The 20,301-nt window shown below is 50.3% G+C and overlaps 2 protein-coding genes across 13 annotated transcripts; one reads left to right on the forward strand and one right to left on the reverse strand.

Annotated features, from left to right (window-relative positions):
• Positions 1-518: 518 nt before the first annotated feature.
• On the reverse strand, positions 519-14,728 carry unc80 (unc80, NALCN channel complex subunit). Of its 11 annotated transcripts, none has more exons than XM_070286502.1 (31): positions 14,691-14,728; positions 13,740-14,006; positions 13,076-13,102; positions 12,766-12,786; positions 12,374-12,706; positions 12,013-12,312; positions 11,816-11,953; positions 11,442-11,755; positions 11,179-11,378; positions 10,989-11,119; positions 10,632-10,744; positions 10,414-10,431; positions 9,976-10,120; positions 9,464-9,893; positions 9,209-9,406; positions 8,513-8,855; positions 8,342-8,447; positions 7,655-8,272; positions 6,836-7,571; positions 6,638-6,775; positions 6,278-6,576; positions 6,048-6,226; positions 5,420-5,993; positions 4,773-5,330; positions 4,416-4,719; positions 3,411-4,360; positions 1,883-3,346; positions 1,542-1,710; positions 1,421-1,468; positions 819-1,363; positions 519-758 (listed from the first exon to the last, which is right to left on the reverse strand). In XM_070286502.1, the coding sequence occupies exons 2-31, from the start codon at positions 13,995-13,997 to the stop codon at positions 519-521; spliced, it is 9,897 nt and encodes a 3,298-aa protein (XP_070142603.1). In that variant the 5' UTR covers positions 13,998-14,006; positions 14,691-14,728. The 11 variants fall into 11 exon arrangements, with proteins under 11 accessions (XP_070142603.1, XP_070142602.1, XP_070142601.1 ...); XM_070286501.1 differs by having other exon boundaries at positions 10,932-11,119; XM_070286500.1 differs by having other exon boundaries at positions 1,421-1,477; positions 10,932-11,119.
• A 2,460-nt stretch (positions 14,729-17,188) lies between these two features.
• Positions 17,189-19,914, forward strand: Mlc1 (Myosin light chain alkali). 2 transcript variants are annotated; one of them, XM_017179616.3, is made up of 6 exons: positions 17,191-17,333; positions 17,473-17,500; positions 18,598-18,903; positions 18,965-19,051; positions 19,445-19,491; positions 19,620-19,914. In XM_017179616.3, exons 1-5 carry the CDS (start codon positions 17,331-17,333, stop codon positions 19,486-19,488), a joined length of 468 nt encoding a protein of 155 aa, XP_017035105.1. In that variant the 5' UTR covers positions 17,191-17,330; the 3' UTR covers positions 19,489-19,491; positions 19,620-19,914. The 2 variants fall into 2 exon arrangements, with proteins under 2 accessions (XP_017035106.1, XP_017035105.1); XM_017179617.3 differs by lacking the exon at positions 19,445-19,491 and having other exon boundaries at positions 17,189-17,333.
• The last annotated feature ends 387 nt before the right edge of the window (positions 19,915-20,301 follow it).

Genomic DNA, 20,301 nt, shown 5'->3' on the forward strand with positions numbered 1-20,301 from the left:
TAGTTAAAGGCGGACAAGCGGTTTACCTTGCCTTCCAAACCTCTGACTAAAATTATAGTACCCTGGAAGAGTATAACCCAGTGGGGTAGATTGCTATCAACGAAAGCTTGGAACGCTAGCCTCTTATCTTATTCTTTAGAATAATGCCTGGCCATATTATAAAGCTTGGCGCTCTTTTGAATTGCAAAGCACCTTTCTTCTGTATTTCTGGAACAATTTAAGATCAAAATTAAGTTTTATCTAAACCTAAAACTATCTGATTCATCTTGCAATCGGTTTAAAATAGGGTTCATTCGTAACAGATAAAAACCTGCCCAATTTAGAACGGCTACCAAGTTCGTTTATTAGTTTCTAGTTTTACCTATCGAATACAAAATGGGCACACAATGGAAAACAACTACTTGTCTATAAAACGTAACATCCAATTACTACCGTCATTCCAAATTCCTGTTAACTAGTCAATCTTTCTAGAGTTCTTGCCTCTAGAGTTCGTAGGCGCGGTCGCCGTTCTGTGATTGTTAAATGAGCGTGTCCTCGTCCTGGCCCTCGAACACCATGAGGAGCGAGTGCTGCGAGGGCGACCGGCCCAGGGTCAGTCCTCCCAGGGATCCGTCCGGTGAGAGCAGGCCCGTCTGCAAGCTGTTGTTATCCCGATAGCCCGACGTCGAGGATGTCTGCGAAACGGAGTCCCAGGATATCTCGCCGAGTGTTTTGGGCTGGGGCGGCTGTGGCTGCTCCTCCTGGGAGTGCGAGGTGACCTTTAAATAGTGAGTTGATCTGTAATTTACTGGGAAAGAAGGATTTTAGGAGCTGCTTACAATGCTGGGTGGTTCCATGGGCGTTAGACGGCTGCGCTTTAGCCGGAAGGTCTTCCGGCTGGCTGCCTTCGAGCGCTGTAGACGTGAGCGGGTGTGATCCCCGGAGCTGTCCTCGGCCGGACTTTCCGGCGATAGCGGCGTGGTTGAGGTCTCTCCGGAGGAGTGCCGGAACTCCACGGACGAGACGAAGCGCAGTTTCGGGGGCTGCGCCTTGAAGGGAGCCTGCTGGAGCGACTGCGAGTGCGAGAGGTGCGAGGGCACGGCAGAGGCGGTGCCGCAACCGGAGCCGGAGCCGTGACCCGATCCGCTAGGCGTGGGCCCCACCAGCGTCGGCGCCGAGCCTGCGTCCGCCTCGCCGCTCTGGCTCTCGCTGGTCGTCGTGTGCGGATCGCGGCCCGTGGAGCTGCTCGACAACGACTCCCGCGGCGGGTGCAGCGTCTGCTGCGACAGCGTGTCGCTGGGTGTGCAGATGCCCCCCGATCCGCTGCGCGAGTCGATCGGCACGGCGGAGACGTGCGAGTGGGTGGCCTGGCCGGTGGTGGTCCCTGTGAATATAGATATGAGTGAAGGTCTTTGCTGCGACTTGTGAGCGTCTGCCGCACTGGTTGCCGCCGGGGTGTCGCTCTTCTTCTGCTCGGAGCTCTCGCGATCTGTGGAGACTGAGAAATGAGTGCGTGTGTGTGGATGCAAGAATGGGTAATGATTCCCTTAACCCGGTCTTACCGTATCGCTTCTCCTCCAGCTCGTCGCGCAGGTCGCGCAGCTCCCGGGCCAACTCCAGCAGCAGGGCTCCCTTCGACTTGATTCCGCCCTGAGGCGGCGTTCCGCGAAGTCTCTCCCTGATGATGAACTGCATGTGCCGTTCGTGGTCTCCAATGGGTGGCTGCGAGATCTGGAAAGAGTTATGGGTTAGCGATGCTCAGATTTCCCCGGTTTAAAGACAAATAATAAAGAGTATAAATTAAGTCACATAAAGAATCTTTTTCAGTTCCTTGGGATCACCAAGTGACACCCCTTGAGAAGATGGTTACTTCCTGTCATACAATTTAGACATCGCTTATTACCTTGTGCAAAATGAAGGGCAGCAGGACAATATAGAGGGGCGTTCGGTGGGTGACCACAAACTCCATGAAGCTCCACAAGTCTGGAGCAGCTTCATTCCGCCTGCCCAAATCCCTCATCACCCGGACGATGCGTGGCCACTCGTTGGACAGCCGATTCTCGAAGCAGATGCAAACGATGCGTAGGGCCAGAAAGGCGGCCTGATAGAGGGAACCGGAGATGCGAGCCGGACGCTTGGCGTCCCGACTGCCCGTGAAAGTGAGGGACCCGGCACGGAGGTCCCCGGTGACACGGTTAATCTGCGACACAGCCTGACCGGTGCGACCTGCCGGCGGGCTCATTGCGTTGAGAACGGCGGTCAGCAAAAAGGTCACGTCCGTCATTTTGAGCTCACCCACGTCGGATACACCGCGTCCCGAGCAGACCTTCAGACACAGCGGCATGATCAGATGCATTAGAAAGCCTTCGGCCTTTTCCTGCGTGGCAAACTCTGCGCTGCCCCCGCAAATGTGGACGAGGGAGAAGCAGTCCACGGGGCTGACCACTTGGAGGGCCACCAGGCGCACCACGGCTGAGCAGAAAAAGGCCGGTGGATTCTGAGACATGAGGGCCGCCCCTGCGCTGGAGACACCCTCGGGAATGCCGGATCCGGGCTCATTGACGATCAGATTTTGCACAGTGCTGATAAGGACCTTCATTTGCTGCCAGTGGAGGACGTATGAGTGCCGGATTATTGTCTCGTGGATGCCCTTCAGTAGGCCGGCGGCCGCCTCCCAGTCGGTGTTGCGCCGAATTGAGGGTTTTTTTGAAATCTTAAGGAACACCTTGTCGATGCGCCGCAGAATGGTGACCAAGGCGTTGCGAAGAGTGTCGTTAGACCACTCTGCCCGTGGCAGAACAGCCTGCATATAGCGCTGCAAACCCCGGCACGCCATGGACTCAGGGTCGTAAGGCGACACCTTCAGAAGCGAGTGCGCAATATCCGCCAGGCGGATGTGGCATTTAGCGTCCAGGACCTCGGTTGGCTTGGTGTCACTGGGCATCTTCTTGGCCAGCTCCGCCAGTCGAGCCGTGGATTTTGTGAGGAAATCCGCCACCACGGAGAGCAGTACGTCTCGGGGTCTCCGGTACTCAGTGCGAATCATTTCCGAATCCTCGGCAGAGTCCATCATGTTCTTAGTGCGTGCATCCGTCAAGTACTTGGGGTGTGACTCCTCCTCAAAGTCCAGGCCAGGCGAACAGGGCGGGCCGCGACTGCAGTTGCGCTGCGAGGAGCCCTTGTGCTCTGGACTGTTCCGATACGGTCCGTTGTAGCTCTTGGCCAGGCCCTCGCAGTTGTGCACCATGGTGCGAATTGCCACTGCGAGCTGGAGGATAATGTCGCGCTCGGACTTTCCCTGCAGCGGAATGTAGCTGGGCGATTGGATCTGCTGCAAGTAGCACGGCAGAATGGCCTCCAAAATAATCTGAAATTGGAAAGTGTAGTATTAATAATCAATTTGTAATAATTGGTGATAAGATGCAACTCACCAGCATCTGGTATCCTCGGGTGCTCTCCGCGGAGTAGGAAACCACCATTACGCAGAGTGTGATGCAGTCCAGCACGGTCACGTCGTCGTCCTCGTCGTGATAGCAAAAGTCAATGGCCTTGAGAGGCTTTGGCTCCTTGACCAATTCCGCAATGTTTAGCGGATCCGGCGAGGGGTCCTCCAAACTTAGCAGGAGATTGAAGAGACAGCTGGACTGCACCTTGTGGGCCTCTCCATAGGTGCCGTCTTCGTCGGTGTCCAGAATGGCGGAAACGGAGCCGAACATCTGCAGGATGAAGGGCTTCCGGTTGAGCAGATAGAACTGCTTGACCGCGTACTCAATGGTGGTGGTGATCAGCTTGTTGGTCTGATGCAGGGAGTAGACCTGTAGCAGCGTGGGCATAATCATAAAGTAACCGTTCGTGGAGAAGATGTTCTTAAAGTTGAAGGCGGCGTTGATGAAGGTGGCCATCACATAGCGCATGATGCAGGAATCTTCGGCGTGCAGAATGGAGGCGCCGGAAAGGACGTTCAGGAAGAGTTGGATGTCTGCGGAGTAGGCGAAATTACCAGCCATGGCCTCGAACATGCGGGCGATCAGTCGCACCCACATGAACTTGTGCAGGACGTCCAACCCGAGCAGCACCTTTCCGTACTCGCCGCCATGGTGCAGATCCAGATCCACTTCGAGAGCCTTGCGCGGAAACGAGGGCAGCTTCATCAGCTCTTCGTGCAGAAACACCACCCGCTGCACTACCATGTCGACGTTCTTGAGGATCGCCCAGGTCAGATGAACTTTTCCAATCTCGACAAATTTCTTGGTTAGCTCCTGCTTCTGCAGGGCCAGGAAGGACTCTTCCGGACGCATCAGCATGAGACGCACCTCCGGGTACTGGGAGCGTTTGAAGAAGTACAGATCGCGAATGTACCAATTCGGATTGAGAATTTTACCTAAATGGAAAACCATGTGAATAACTTGGCTTAATAGAACACATCTTCCACTTACTGCTCTTGTAGTCCACCAGGCAGTAGTGACTGGTGTTCTTCTCATCTATGGGATAGTAATCCAGGGCCTCCTTCAGCAGCTGACAGAAGAGTGTGTCCTCCTGCACGGGAAATTGCGAGGGTATGTTGTAGTCGTCATCAGCCGGTCCGTGCACCACGATCTTCTTGGCTGCAGGCACATTGGCCGTTAGCAGGATGGAGGCATCGCACTGCTCCTTTCGAAGGATCTGTTTCAAGTCCTTGAACATGATGCCGTGCACTGAGTGCACCACCATCCACAGAACCGAAAGGGCAGACCCCACAAGCTGAAAGAAGGGTATTCGTAAACTGACGCAACAAGGAAACTTCCAAGGATTACCTCTTGTTTGAGCTCATTGGAAGATCTCACATAGAACATGATGTACCCAATGATCGAGTTGTAGAGAGCAAAGGCCGCCTGCTGCGGCAGACGGGGCACGAATCGGATGAGGTGGCGCAGCAGCTTAAACATTTGATCCTGTCGGTCGCGAGTCAAACGCTCGAACACGTAGCGCAGGAACAGAGCGGACTCCTCGACCAGACACACCCAGATCACCTGGTAGGCGATCTCGTACACCGCATTGCCGTCTGAACCGATGGCGGCGTCATCCAGGCAGCCAACGATCTGCATCACGGACGAGCAGAGCACGGAGGGGAACAGCGAGTGGGAGTGGTGCAGGTGCGAGGACATGCGGGTTCCGTCCAGATCCTCTTCGATCTCGTGGTCCTCCAGCTTCTCCATACCTGGCTCGTGAGAGGCCTGCTGGCTAATGGGTATCATGGTAATAAGGAAGCTGTGCCGCTCCGCCCTCTGCTTGTCCCGCTGCTGGCGCAGAGCGTTCCGGATGGCCTCCGTCTGTTGCATCTTACGGCTCTTGGTGGCGGTGACCAGGGATCGCTAGAAAATGGAAACAGTTATTGGTTGGTCGCCCAAGATCACCTCCTGACCAGTACATAACCCAGAGTCTCTGCAGCCTTCTCACTCACATGTCTATCTTGGTTCAGTGTGACGTCCATGTCCTTCGTTTGTTGAACTGGCATCCACGGCGGATCCACCACAGGAAGACTTTCGATACCAATCTTGGGTGAGGGTAGAGTGAATTCAATGCCGCCTGGCGGCACCTTAAACGTAACGTCGTGGGCGTTCTCCTCCATTCGCGGCCAGACGTGGAAGCGGCACTTCCAGAGCACCAAATACCGCTGGATGGCCCCAATCCTTATGTCCGGATCCTTGTGCTTTAGGGCCCTCTGCATGATATCGAAGGCAAAGTTTTGGGCCTTTACGGAGCCCATCAAAAAGACAGCGGCGCTGGAAGTGGCCGTATCATGGTTCGTCTCCAGCAGGAGCTCCCATGCAGCTGGCATAGCCTCGATGACCATCTCCTCGGTAAGCACAACGGCGCCCTTGAGCAAGGTGGCCAGCGGAAAGTGAAACAGATTGCGAATATGGATGCGAATAAACTTGAGAATTGGTGGCTCCTCCTGCAGCTTCTTTTCCTTCTCCTGGCGGAAGGCTTTGGCCAGTTTCTCAGCCATTTCCAGGTCAGGGTCATCACTTATGCTGGTTATGTAAAATTAGTCTCTGTTTCTGGAGTGTGTAATTTAGTTTACTTACCGATCCTTGCGTGACAAACTATCCTTGCGCTTGGAAGGAGAAGTCTGGGTGGAGCTCTGCTCTGATACTTTCCGCGTGGAGCGGGATCTTGAAGTGTGGGGTTTGCTGGAGCTGATTACCGTTGGCTCGACATTGGGATGATCGGCATCGAAGGTAAACCCAAATTCCTCGCCATAGACCTTTTGAGGCGAAGTGTTAAAAATTAATTTAATTTAATAGATGGATCTCACCTTCCGTGTGGCCTTAACTAGCCGGGTGCAGGAGCGCATGTGACGCTTATAGCAGAAAGGATGGCAGTATCCTTTGTGGGTGCAGTAGTAGTTGTAGCTGGACATCATGTCGATGACTGCCTTCAGCCAGGGCATATTCTTGGCCGTGTCATCGTTTTCGTTTGAGTCAGTGGGCGATTCTGGTTGCTGATCGTCACTAAGGATTCCCGGTGACTCCTCGCCTCCACTAATCATGCCCTGCTCCGAGGTGTCGCTGCGATCTGATAGAGACGAAACCTTTCGTCGCGATTGCATGTTAACTGGATGGATTTATAGGAACAATTATTATGTCCAGGAAGTTGTATACTTGATTGCACTCACAATCTGTTTCTATATCCTTGCTGTCCTTGGTATTGCGACGAAGCTTCAGAGAGCGACGCTTGAAAGATCCGCCTGTGGTGGTGGCAGTGCCGCGTCTTAACAAGAATGGACGAACAGCAGAGGCTGTGGGACGACGAGCTATGGAATAAAACATTTAATAAAGTCTTTAAGACAGAAACTTTTAATAGTAAAGCCCACCCTCTTCGCCTCCCTCCTTTGTCAGCGTTGTGTTGCTGCTGTTCTCGGACTCATTATCCGGTTCGTGGAGGACAAAGGATATCTTTCGCTCTGACTGACCAGCAACATCGTTGCCCGCTGCTATCGACTGCAGACTCTGAGCCGAGGTCTGTGAATGACCCATAGAACTCAGGGCCATTGACCAACGACGATTGGCTTCGCGGTAAACCTTCTCCCACGGCGCCGGCTTGTCCCGGTGGATTAGCTTGGATGTCTTGGGAAGCATCAGGTACGTGTCCCTCAAGAATGCGGTGATCTCAAAGAGCAGGACGCAGGCAATCAGCTTCAGGGAGTGCGGGCAATCGTTGCCATGCGGATTGACCGATGTCTCGTCTAGGAAATCCTCCTCCTCGTCCTGCTGCAGCAGCTCGCGCTGCTTCTCGGGATCGGTGAGGCTAGCATTTACCGCCTCGTACTGCAGACGTTCGGTGAACAGGATCTCCTCCAGACGGGCACCCACCATTTCCGCCCACTGGTGGAACATCTTCCCGGCAGCTCGTTGCAGGATGTGAGTGCGTCTGGCGCTCGTTTGGCTCACCTGATGCTTCATCTGGTTAATGTTGATGTTGGCCCCGGAGGTCCGGTAGCTGCCCACGTTCTGCTTCATCCAGGCGGGCCACTGACCCTTGTTGCACAAATGAACGAAGTGGGCGCACTCCAGCAGAAAAGTGGCCCGGGCCACAAGAGGAGCTTGGGGCTGCAGACATAAAGAGTTTAACAAGTTAGATTAATCTGAGAAGGATCTAAGGCGCAAATAAAAAGCTGCTGGCTTTTACTGACCAGATCCAGAACGGCAGCCACCAGTTGGGGATCCGGAAAGGAGCCAGGGGCACAGGTCTCCAGCAGGAAGGAGAGCCGTAGCATGCCCACCCGCACCGGCTCTGTGGGCACCAGCTTCCGTTCCTTGAGGATGACAACCTCCGATTCGCGTGGCCCGTCGCACATGTCCGAGGAGCTGCGCCGGCTGAAGTCGGCCGTTTCCTCGATGCCACCAACCTTCTTTTTGCCCTTCACAATGCCACCGAAACGGTTCAGCCGCCGCTCGACGCGTCGCTTGGCACGCTGAATGGACCGCCCAATGCCATCGCTCGACCGGCCGCGCTGGATCTTTAGCGAGGCGTGCCGCATGAATGTGGAGGAGATCTCCGGGTTGAGGGACCCGATCTCCAGGTCAATGGACGATGCCTCCTTGGGCGTGCCGCGGAACCAGCGCACCAAGCCGCTGAGCCGTCCCAGCGAATTGCGTTCGGAGCTGGACGTGGAATCGGAGAGCAGGGCTCTCTCGCTATGTCGCGGTGTCAGCGTGGGCCTTACGCCGGTTGTGCGCCTCCGGAAGTTGCTCAGCGGTGATTGGCTGGTCTTGTAGTGCTCCTCGCACGCCTCCGTCTCCAGCAGGCTCTGCAAGGCAAGAAATGAAAGCAGGAAAGGGGATAAGTCTCACGTGGATGATTCAAAGTCGTGACTCACCACGGCGCAGGCGGACGAGGTGCTGCGCTTCTTTAGCAGCAGGCGACGCTGGGAGCGATTGTCGTCGTTCTGCGAACTCTGCGGGACATTGGCCTGGGGAATGTGTCTGCAAAATGGATATAAAACTTAAGATCCTGAAGCTTGGTAATAGGATATACCACGGACACTCACCTGATTACTCGCGTGGTCTGCGAGGTCGGTCCCTTCTTGTGGGGCCTTGGGGTCACAGCCAGGATGCCGCTGAGGGCCACCAGACGGAAGGGTCCGCCATGGGCGCCCTTGACATAGGTAACCAGCTGCCGGATGTCGCCGTAAAGGGCTATGTTCTCGGGGCCCTTCAGGTCCTTGCTGGCCTCCACAAAGCGACTGACCAGGGGCTTGAAGACTGCCCCAACCACTTGAGCCTCGGCGCCGCCACTCATGCCGCCGCTAAAATTGGTCGAATAGCCGCCCTGACCTGGTACGCCGCCAAGATCGGTGTTAGCATTTTTATATCCACTCTGACGTTTATGAGCTATTGCATCATTTTATACATACACATATATACAACGTATTGGTGGTGACAGTAAAGAATCGGGAGGGACAACTCAAAAGCATTAGCAAAGGTCTCGGCATGCAAGAATAGAACCACAAACAGCATGGGGGATGCGGGATACTGTAGGCGGGAGACGGGATCCGGGATCCAAATGAAGGATGACGGATGAGCAAATCAAAAGCCAGATAGGAAGCCCAACACAAAACGGCCAATGGAACTCAAAAGACTGGTTGGAACGAGCGTTAAATGGGGATTCGGTGCGCCTACTTTGGGTTGGCATCCAAGCCCAGCATTTGCGGTTTGCCATCGGATCTCGGTGGGTCAACACTTACTCAGGGGCGACAGCAGCGAGCTGGGGTCCACGCAGAAGGCCAGGAAGGCGTGAAAGTAGTCGATGAGCTCTGGCAGCGGTGACGTTCGGACCATCTCCTGCATGTATCGCTTGGTCCGCTGGCCGGCCTGTCGCAGCATTCGGGACAGGATCTTCTGGCACTGGTTGCGCAGGAAGTCAGCGGGAGGACCTCGAACACCTGTGGCAAAAGGGAAACACTAAGAGATCATCTTCAATGAAGTGTAAAGTAAATTACCGTCATTGCAGCCGTGTGGACAACCCAGGACCTGCAGAGCTCGCCTAGTTATGCTCATGGATATCTCGTGGGCATGTTCACCCAACTTGAGGACACCCATTTCGATCAGGAGCTCGCATATGTTTAGTCCCGCCTCCAAGACACGAAGCGAACACACTTGGGCCGGGTCCCGCTTGAACACATTGCTGATGGCCAGCAGGATTATCTCGTAGTCAATGCCGCCATCGCGGGTAATGTAGAAGGACGAGCCAGGCGCCTCGGACTCGTCCACGCCTGTATAATCGATATGGGAGTCCGTGTGGGAGCGCAGCATTTGGCCACGGTAACGGGTGGTCGTGCTGCCCATGCCGGTGCTGCCATTGCCTCCTCCATTGCCGCCGGCAATGCTTCCGCCATTACTTAGGGCATCCAGCTGGGAGTCAATGGATCCCTGTGGAAATGTAGAGGGTTTTTTTTCACAATTAAACTCAGGGTTATCTCGACCTTAACTCTGACCCAATATAGGTGCTCACCTGTCGCTTAATGTAGTCTGGCGAGGGTGTGGGCGTGTGCTCTGTGACGGTAATGATGGGATTTCGCGGGTAAAACGCCGTGGAGCGCGGACAGGTGGCCTGCGATGGCCTCGGCGCCCTGGGTGGCTCTACGTATCTGTAAAATCTTGTATTTTGTAGGAGACGTGCGAGAAAGCGTGTGTGGCATTAGTCAAAACGGAGTGCAGCAAGCTTGGGGGTATTGGTTGAGGGTACATAGGGGAAAAGCCGGGGAGAGGTGCCAAAGAAACGGCAAGGACAGGTGCCAAAGGTAAACAGGCGAGGCGGTAGACGGGAAAAGAGGGAGAAAACTGTGACTGAAGCACGTTTAAAGACAGGCAAAGAGCATATAGACATAGATATAGTGTGCTTGGAGATTGGGAAAAATCGTATTTAGTTGCTTGGCAGACCAAAACTCACCCGCTATCAAGCAGACAGCTGGTTGTTCATAAAGGAGAAAGTCAAAGTACAAGTCGTATACAAGGTATAGAATATATAGCATTAGCTGGAGAGCATAGAATGAGTCGAGAGACGATTGGAAGTGTTCATGTTTTTGGTTCTGGTGTCAGAGGCCTGATTTAGAGTCAGTCGAATGCATTCGGTGGTTGAGACGAGGTGGTCAGAGGATCTTCGCTTACCTGAGGCTGGGCATGGATTTTCCCTTGATCAAGTTGCTGGCCGGCTCTCGGCTGATCATGGAAGCCGAACGCGATAGCTTCTTTTCACCAGTGTCCAGGCTGCGGTGGTACTCCTAGCAAAACAAAGTAAATATATAGTTACAGTCAGTAAATAAAAAAAATGTCCTGGGACATATATCAACATTAAACTCTCAAGCCAAACAAACACCATTGACTATGGAATATTTATGTGGGGATTATAAGCGGGATGCCAAGCAGAAACACTTAAGAACAGTAAACATAAGTTTTCACTCCGCTTACTGCATGTTGCAGTGGTGTTGGTGTCTTGCCATTGGCAGAGTTTGTATCTAGCCCTACTTTTTCCAAATTCTTCTCCGACTTTGAGAACATTTTGGTCTCCACGAAGGCCCGCAGATCCGCCATTTTGACCCGTTTCTTCTTCTCGCTGCCACGCCTTTCACTGGTGCTCGGTGCGCTTTGGGGTTCCTCTGCAAAAAGTTCAGTTGTAATGATTCCATCCCTAAAATCTTGTGGAGATCTCTCTTACCCACAACACAGGCAGTCACCGTGGGCGATGGCTCGGGTATCTCGATGTAGTCCTTGACCACAGAGCTCCCTGGACTGTCGCGACTATTGCTGCCGGGTCCTTGGTAGAGTGATATCTCTATTTGGGGTATGGGCAAGGAGTTTGATCGCTTGCGAGGCTGGTTCAAGGTGATGGCTGCCTCTTCCCCAATGTCGCTGAGACTGCAAAAGGAATTGTGTCAATCATCTCATGGAATAAGTTGGTCTTATTCCATAAGAACTTACCGATTGTACAGGTACTGTAGGCTCCAAAAGATTCCCTCCTCCTGCCAGTGGGAGATGAAGAGGCAACGAAGCACCGCCACATCGAGGAAGGTGGCCGCAGATACATCCGCCTTGATGCTGTCTGACTTGTCCGAGTCGGTCTCTTTTTCGATGGAGGCACTACGCTTCTCCTTCATCGAGGCGCCGCGCATCAGCTCCTGCTGATCGAACTCGAACTTGGTGGAAGGCACCTTGTCCTTGTCGCGGGAGTTCATAGACTGGCGACTGCCGCGACGACTCTGGGACTGCTGTTGCTGGAGCAGACTGGCATCGGCCTGGTAAAGCAAAAAATTAAACATTGTATATCTTCAAAATGTATTCAATCTTAAACTTACCGTAAAGAAAGAGTTATCCATTAGTTGTGGCGCCGAAGGCAGTCTAAATATGACAACGCGTTCATCCTCCACGCTGGAAGCCTCCTCTGGTATGGTTTCGGGAAAGGCAAACTCCTTGGGTGAGGATACCCAGGAACCCTGTGATATTAATCAAAAGAATCAATGTTTTAACGACCTTGAAATTTCGGAAATCAAACCTCCTCATCCTGCCTGCCGTAATCAGAAATGCCGCTCTGCGGCGAGTCCGCTTTGGGGGACATGGCATCTGCGCTAAGGGAGTGCTTACGGGCGGGAAACACATCCGTAGATCCCTTTGGAGTGGGAGCACACAACAGGTTCCGGGCCTTGGGCTTTACCGAAGCCGTAAAGCAAGGCGCTCCCGGTGCACGGTTGTCCCACATACCCTGCCAGAGCTTAATGCCATTCTCCAGACGAAAGTTCTGAAAATCCGACTCCTTTAGATGATGTATGATGGGTGCAAAGAGGTACACAAAGAGCTGGAGGAGAAAGAAAATTGTGTGAGTTGTCAAGAATGAGAGGAGCACTCCGTTCACTCACCGTAATCGTTGGCACCGAAAACAAGTACTGATCTATGGACTTGGATTTGGGCTCAGCCGTTTCGCCCAGTCCCAGATCCTCGCCGCCTTCATCATCGGCGCATTCCTCGGCGGCATACAGTAGGATCCACTGCATGGTGTAGAGCAGCTTGGTTTCCACAGGTCCAATGGCCTGCATATCCTTGACGCGGTTATGAAGCAGGGCAGCACAGGCATGCATAACATGTGGTAGGGCTCCTTGGAGTAGGCGCCATCGGGGAATGGCACCCAGAGCCTTGGTAAGCGGCGGCGAGAGACCAAACTGGATGTTTTGAACCAAAACTTTTTCGAAGGACTGCAACGGGAACATTAGATATTTGATCTTCTCTAAAATATATGTATGATGATTCTTACCTTGCAGGCTTCCTTCGATTCCTGGACACCAAAAAAGGGGTGAGAAATGTATAGTAAAGTTATAGTTATAAAATAATATATAGAGTCAAAGCTACTAGTAAAGCGAAAAAATAAATAATTTAAGACAAAACAAATCTTAAACATAGGCACATGAAACACGTAACATCTACAATATAAAACCGAAAGGGAATATAGGAAGTTTCCTCAATATACAAAAAATTTGGAGAAATAACTCCAATGTTGTAAATTGAGTAAACAAGCATTTGGGGTTAGAAAGAGGCTAGAACTACCACAAACATTTATAACTTACATGGTGTCCCGGTGCATGTTGACAAAACTACATTCAGATTTAGACAAATTGCGAAAGATTTTACAATGTTATTTGTACAGTTTGTTATTGTTATTGTGGTTTTAGTTGGTTTCGTGTGGAAAGCATACTGAATGTAACATCCCCAGGAAATGTCTCTAAAACATGGCTCAAAGCGGCAAAAAGTAGAGCATACTTTTTGGGGTGGGCATGATAAAAAAAAAATATTCTATAAAATTAGAGACATTCCCTGGTTCTGTATATGATAGAATAGTCTGTGGCTTAGTTCGTGGAAGGTGACCGTGTTAGTATTGGTTAAAGAAAAGTAAATTAAATGCAGAAAAATATAAAAACATCAAACATCAATGTCAAGATGGCTTTTTGAATTTCCATTTTCCTTGAATTTAGCTGAGAGAAATCAAAACATTGAACACAATTTTCTTTGGTGTCGAATTGGTAGTGCCAATCTGAATGCCAATTCAGTTTCTCTTTCTTTTTTGGTTTCGGCATGTTACACAGTCCATCCTTACAACAAACACGCATAGCGAATGTACAGCACAGTTCACAGTTTCACTTGGGAGCGTTCCCATTTGGCTTCATGTTCGACCTTTGTAGCTTTTTTCCTTAATTTTTTTTTTTTTGGCCTGCCCACCTGGGCCACACTTACCAGACAGGTAGACTCGTGCAGCTTGCCCAGCTTGGGCCGGATGAAGGGGGCTATTTGGCGCCAAAGGAAAGTCTGCACGGACACTGGCAAGCCCAGGTCCTGCAGTCCGTTGTCCTGGTCAAAGTCAAAGTCATCGTTGTTGTTGTTCGCCGCATGACTGTTGTTGTTCGTCTGCAGGTTGTTGTTGTTTGTGGCGGTGGTGGTGCTTGTTGCTGCTGCTCCTGCAGCTGCCCCCGTTGCGGCGGCATTGGTCACCATGGTGGCCAGCTGTAATGGCAAGGACACAAATCAAGGGGCTTGTGCAACAGCTGTGATGTCGAGTCATTCATAAAACCGAGCCATTAGCATGTCCCGCAACAGGTGTTTGCGTGCGCAGGCCTGCCTCGGCTCCTGTTGCTCTGGTATTTCCTCGACTAGGTCAGTGCCACCACATCCTTGTGACTGTGTGTGTGTGGCGATGCCACCCCCCCGACGCCAGCCCAGTGACGGGTCCAGCTGGTCCTGGGACGCTGCGCAGAACGCAGACTCCGCAGCAGCGCCGAGAACGAGGCGACTGGGTTATAGATACAGAACTGGGTTTCTGGTATACATGCTAATTTGGGGCAAAAATTTTCACTGGCTTATATAACCCCGACTGGGATTGTGGAAAATTTCGAGTTTTGCACAATTAATCGCCGTCGCAGCGGCAATTGTTTAGCACTTAGCACACACTCAAATCAAACGTCGCCGTTTCTGCCAACATTTAGCTTGATTGGGGCCGCACCCAGCGAAACCTGCTGGCAATGGCTCCTGGCCATCGCACCTCCTAGCTGGGCTGGGCCGCGGACTTTCACTAATTGCCGACCCTTTATTTGACGCTGCCGTTTAGCACTTATTGTTTGATTTCAATTTGTGTATTTTAACAATTTTTTTTTCCTGCAGCCCAGTTTGCAAAATGGCTTCTAACCTTACCTTGATTTGCGCTTGGCCAGTTTCGATAACGTTTACTGCTGGAGCGTTCGGATGCAACTGAGACAAGCGTCGTTAACTGACGAGCTCTGAGCTCCCTGTCGTTGTTATCCTCGCTGCCGCCGTCGTCCTCCGTTCGCCATCGTTTCCAATGCCGACAGCAGCAGGCCAGCAGTGCGTATACAGGATACACACACATACACACACAGAGAGGCTCCCACACAGGACCACAAGCACCCGCACTCCATATCAAGTATACGCACTGGCATGCCAAAAGGGCTGCGCTCGGCATTTATGAAATGGGTGTCTTTGCGCTTATTAACTCTTGAAGCAGGGTGATTCATGATCAGGACACCCTGTTTGTGGAGCACACTTATCAATGATAACAAATGCCTGAGGGTGGATATTGCGTATACGCTGTCCGCCAGACATATTTATGTTCGTTCGCCATTAAATTCCATTGTCTGTGCCTCTTAGGGGTGCGTCTGCAAATAAATGGTATTGTCTTTTAGGGGGAAATAAAAGTGATTTGTTAGTGTCTGTCCCACACTTAATCTATTGATTGAAGATGGAAACTTTTCATAATTTGTTTGAAACATTTGGACTTTGCTTTGTTTTAACGTACTTTTATGGGAATATCCATAAAGAAAATTACCTTTAAATTTCTACACAAAATTTGAAATAGCATACATACATACCTTCTATAAAATATTGCATAGAATATAAATCAATAATTAAAATGGTCTATTTATCTCGTTTATTTTCAAGGTCAAATAGATGTATAAAGGGAAGATCTTATAATTATTGCTAATCGTAATACGAAATTTTAGCTTCCCAAAAATATCCACCTAATACCCAAGCACATCTTTTGGATGGCCCTGTTTTGATGTTGGGAAAAATCAGGGTATACACACTTATTTATAAATACATATTATTTCCTCCCATTCCACCTAGACCGGTTTATCAATGACTTGCGCACCCAAAACTGCGCAGCTTCTTCGATGCAGCTATCGGCGGCTGATAACAGCTGTTCGATTAAGGACCCACTCGGCCCAAATTCCCAAACAGCACATCTACTCCTGGGACAACAACAGGTGTCCCCCGAACAGTGGCGTAAACAATAACAAAGCCAGGGAGGCTGCGCAGCCAAAAAGCCGAGTCGAACCATCAATGGACTGAGCGGCAGAGAAGCACAGTTCTCCGGAAGTTGGCCACTCAGCTGGGCTCTAAACTGGGTCAAAGACGGGCCTCTGTCTCTGAAGGCACGTACACATGAATGTCAAGGACAAGGACACATCGATGGCATCGAGTCCAGGCCAACCCTCGCAAGTGTAATGGCCTGTGAATCTGTCGGGCTATGGATGGCTTAATTGCTCGGGGCGGATTTTCCGGCTCTTAAGCACCTTTTCACCCTTCAGGCCTGGCCGGGCGGGCGTTATGTGTTATGTACCTAAGCGAAGCATTTCAAACGAATATTTGTTGCTGTACATTTTTGCTCTGAATACGCGCTGTGTATCTGTGTCATAGTTTTTATAAATAGCACGCATTAAATTGTTGTAGAGGCGCCCGAGGGGCCAGCAGTGGTGGTGCTGGTGGTGTTGGTGGTGCCGCCTTCTATGTAGATGAGATCCGCCAGCGGATCGGGCGGGAAAGCCAAAGCCCAAGACGCATGGGAATAGAAGAACTTTTGGAAAATGTATAAATATTGAAATGGCTTTCAGCTTTTCAGGTGTTGCGGTGTTGCCGTCAAACAATCGGGGGCGAAAATCGGCCATTTAACACCCACGATCGACAAACCGACCCACCGACCGGCTGACAAAACATTTCGATCCCGAATGATAACACGCAAGACCTGAGCAAATCGTTGAAAATACTCGGGGCTTGCCAAAATAACGATCAGGGTCGATGAGTGTATAAATATACATATGTACGTGTATGTGGCCAGTACATGGTCCGCCACATATACATAAATGCCGCTGAGCAAGGGGGGTATGTGTGGGTGTGCGTGTCGTGGCATCTCCCCGCTCGGTCCCTCCATGGAGTCTCCTCCCCACTACTAATCTATTGCGCAGCCCCATAACAATAAAGCCCCGCAGCGTCTCCTGCCAACTATCTTGCCTAAAATATTATCTGCAAAATCATCTGTAACATCGAATGATATTCAACACTATCCGGCTGGGAATGCCACAAGCGATTATTATTTTGCCTTCACGAACCAAACACGAAATAAAAAGAAAATACACACAGAATTGCCGAAAAAAAAATAATGGTTTAAAAATAGCCGCCCTGTTAGGAGGAGAGCACAACAAACGGCTCCATGGGAGAGCTTCGGCCAGAGAGACGGCGTTCGAAGGCGAAAAAGTTCCCAAGATGAAAGTAAATTCTTGGCATCGAACTAGGCACCCCAGCGATGTACGGGTGTGAGTGTGTGTGCAGCAGCCTTGCGCAGGAGAAGAGCGAGTGTTTCATCACTCGCTCGGTCACTCGGCTGCCTCTGTATCTGTATGGGTATCTGTGTGCGCTCGGCGATCCGCCGCTGGCTATCACCTCAGAATTACCTTGCCGTGGTGCCGCCGACGAATAACGTTCAGTCGAGACCGAGCTCATCCGCGATACAGTTGATTTTCGCATCTAACAGACAAAATGGTGAGTGCTCCCAGTGGCCAAGGAATCTCTACACTTCCTCCTCCTCGAATATCCAGTGATATATAGACATATGGCAGTACATCGAATAATTCAAAAAAATAATGCAAAACTCTCAAATCTTTTCCGATTCCGTTGACAGGCTGATGTTCCAAAGCGTGAAGTTGAAAGTAAGTTGAACCGCAAAGAACAGGATTATCTTTAACCTCAAACGCAAACGAAATCCATCAAAGTTAAACGACAAATTAAAACGTATAACAACCAGTTTAAATCGAGGAAAGTCGGGAAAACATTGGCAAAGGATAAAAAAAACTCGCTTCTTGCTGTAAATCTCTCTGTGGCTGCCTTCGAAAAACTTGATTACATAATGTGCGCGTGTGAGATACACATAATATATATGTAGATACAACGAAAAGTACACAAAAAGCCAGTGAACATATTTCGTAATCACTTGGAATATACCCCATATATATACACACACCACGAATCCTACATATACTCGCGCCTATATATATCATTTGTTGCGGAAAATTTTCATTACGGAATGTCTATATGCATCGCCGCCGATCTATTTTCATTGCCCTCGCCCCGATCGATCGACACTTGACCGACCGTTGGGATGAACCAGAAAAGTTTCCAACGGGCCAAGCCAACAACCCCATTCTTTCCCCCGGGAAAAACTAGTGCGAAGTCAAGTTGGACTTGGGGAAAAGCTCGCGGGGAAAATGACAGTGTGGAGAACTTGTGTATATTCGATGGGATGGTCGGGATCCCGAGCGCGCGAACCCGCGAACGCTGATCGTTCAGTGATCTAATTTTGGCCAAGTTATTTCTCGAGATTTATTTTCGTTCGAACGCACCGAGAGCGACAGAGAAAGAGAGTGCATACACGTATATGTATATGTGCTGTGCATGTATATAGCGAAGGCGTTCGCTTCGGGTGTCGGATTACGTATACGCAGTGTGCTCTTCGGGTTGGCAACGCTCCCAGATCGCCACTCACGCACACATACACTCGACAGTGACAGTAACTAATGGGCAGTCGTGTCAAGATTTTCATGATGACCAAAAATGTGCGTACCAGAAATTTCAGGGTTACCACATCGACCCCGTTTCCAAAGGGTGTCAGCGGGATAGTAGGGGTAGGGTCCGGATTATTTTTAAACAAATCAATCGATTAAGTCAATAACAAAATAAACAAGAATTTGATGAGATTTTCGTGCGAATATAACGATCAATGCATGCTAACCGACTGTCTTTCGTGCAGATGTCGAATTCGTTTTCGAAGTCATGGGTTCCCCCGGCGAGGGCATTGATGCCGTCGACCTAGGAGATGCCCTCCGCGCTCTGAACTTGAACCCCACCTTGGCGCTGGTCGAGAAGATGGGCGGCACCAAGAAGCGCAACGAGAAGAAGATCAAGATGGATGAGTTCCTGCCCATCTACTCACAGGTGAAGAAGGAGAAGGAGCAGGGTTGCTACGAGGACTTCATTGAGTGCTTGAAGCTCTACGACAAGGAGGAGAACGGCCACATGATGCTGGCTGAGCTGCAACACGCCCTGCTGTCGCTCGGTGAGTGACTCCTTAGTGAACCTGCTAGTCAGATAAAATAATAGCATATTAAACTCTTCAGGTGAGAACTTGGATGACGAGCAGGTGGAGACTCTGTTCGCCGACTGCATGGACCCCGAGGATGATGAAGGCATGATCCCCTACTCCCGTAAGTATTCGCCAGTCGAGCGATCTGTCTGGATTGCCGCATTTCTCAGCAAATGCACATGTTGTAAACGCCGTTTGTCTATTCCACATGTCACTCTTTGTCTGCGCACAAACCAAATCTCCCCACCAACCACTCTGCACCTGCACTGTGCACTTTGTACCGTCTCGGCCTGAAACCCCAACGAATGTGTTCTCTGTTTGCGTGTCTATGTTTATGTGTCACTGTCACTGCCCTGCACCGAAACTGCACACACACTCGAATGTCACAAACACCACGAATCACTCCAAAACAACACACAACAAATCCTGAATGCCACTCGAATGGTCTCTCTGCCCGGTGACTGTGTGCTCCTGTATCCTGCGTTCTCCCGCCGTTTGTCGTCGCTCCACACAGAGTTCATCCAGCGCTTGATGAGCGATCCAGTCGTCTTCGACTAAACAGTAAGTAGGGTTGGAGCTGGCCTCCCAACATGTGCCACCCGATGTCCGGATGATGTCTACGTGTCTTGTCCCCCAAAAACGCCTACGATCCTGTGCTAATCTTGCTCTGTTTGCTCTCTTTTCCACAGCATTCCTCGCCAGAATGTGTGATAGACCAGATCAGCTATAAATAGTTACAAACAACAACAACAGCAACTATAGAGCAACAACAACAACACCAACAACAAATTTATAGCAACAACCATTCTCCATAGATGTTATATTCATCGCTAACTCTCTCTATCTCTCTCTCGTATATTATTTTAATTAAAAATTACATCTGCTACTACAACTGCAAAATTGAACTTCAAGATAATATTATTTTTTAAAAAATAAAAAAATTTAAATTATAAAATAACGAAAAAAAAACTGAAAAAATCTAAACTTTTTTGTGCACAATTATTTTGTTATGAATTTTTGATTTGTTGGTGATGATGACACACACACAAACAAAACATGAATAGTTAATCATTATTTTTTATGAGACGTAAATAAACCAAATAGCAAATAAAATAATGTTTAGGCGAATTCTACCACCGGAGCCACACGGCTTAGGCGAATTCTACCACCGGAGCCACACGAGAAGAATTCTTCTTCCGAGGTTTTAACATGTGAATGTGTGAAAGTGGATTAAGTAAAATGTATTTAAATAAACACTAAGAAATAACTGTGCAGCCGGAAAAGGGGTTGCACAATCGATAAACAATGCCGTTGATAGGGAGTTGGAAGGGGGATTCCCACAGAGAACGACATTTTTAAAGGGAGAAAAAT

The sequence above is a fragment of the Drosophila kikkawai genome, chromosome 3R, assembly GCF_030179895.1.
Source record: "Drosophila kikkawai strain 14028-0561.14 chromosome 3R, DkikHiC1v2, whole genome shotgun sequence".
In the NCBI taxonomy this organism is placed as follows: domain Eukaryota; kingdom Metazoa; phylum Arthropoda; class Insecta; order Diptera; family Drosophilidae; genus Drosophila; species Drosophila kikkawai.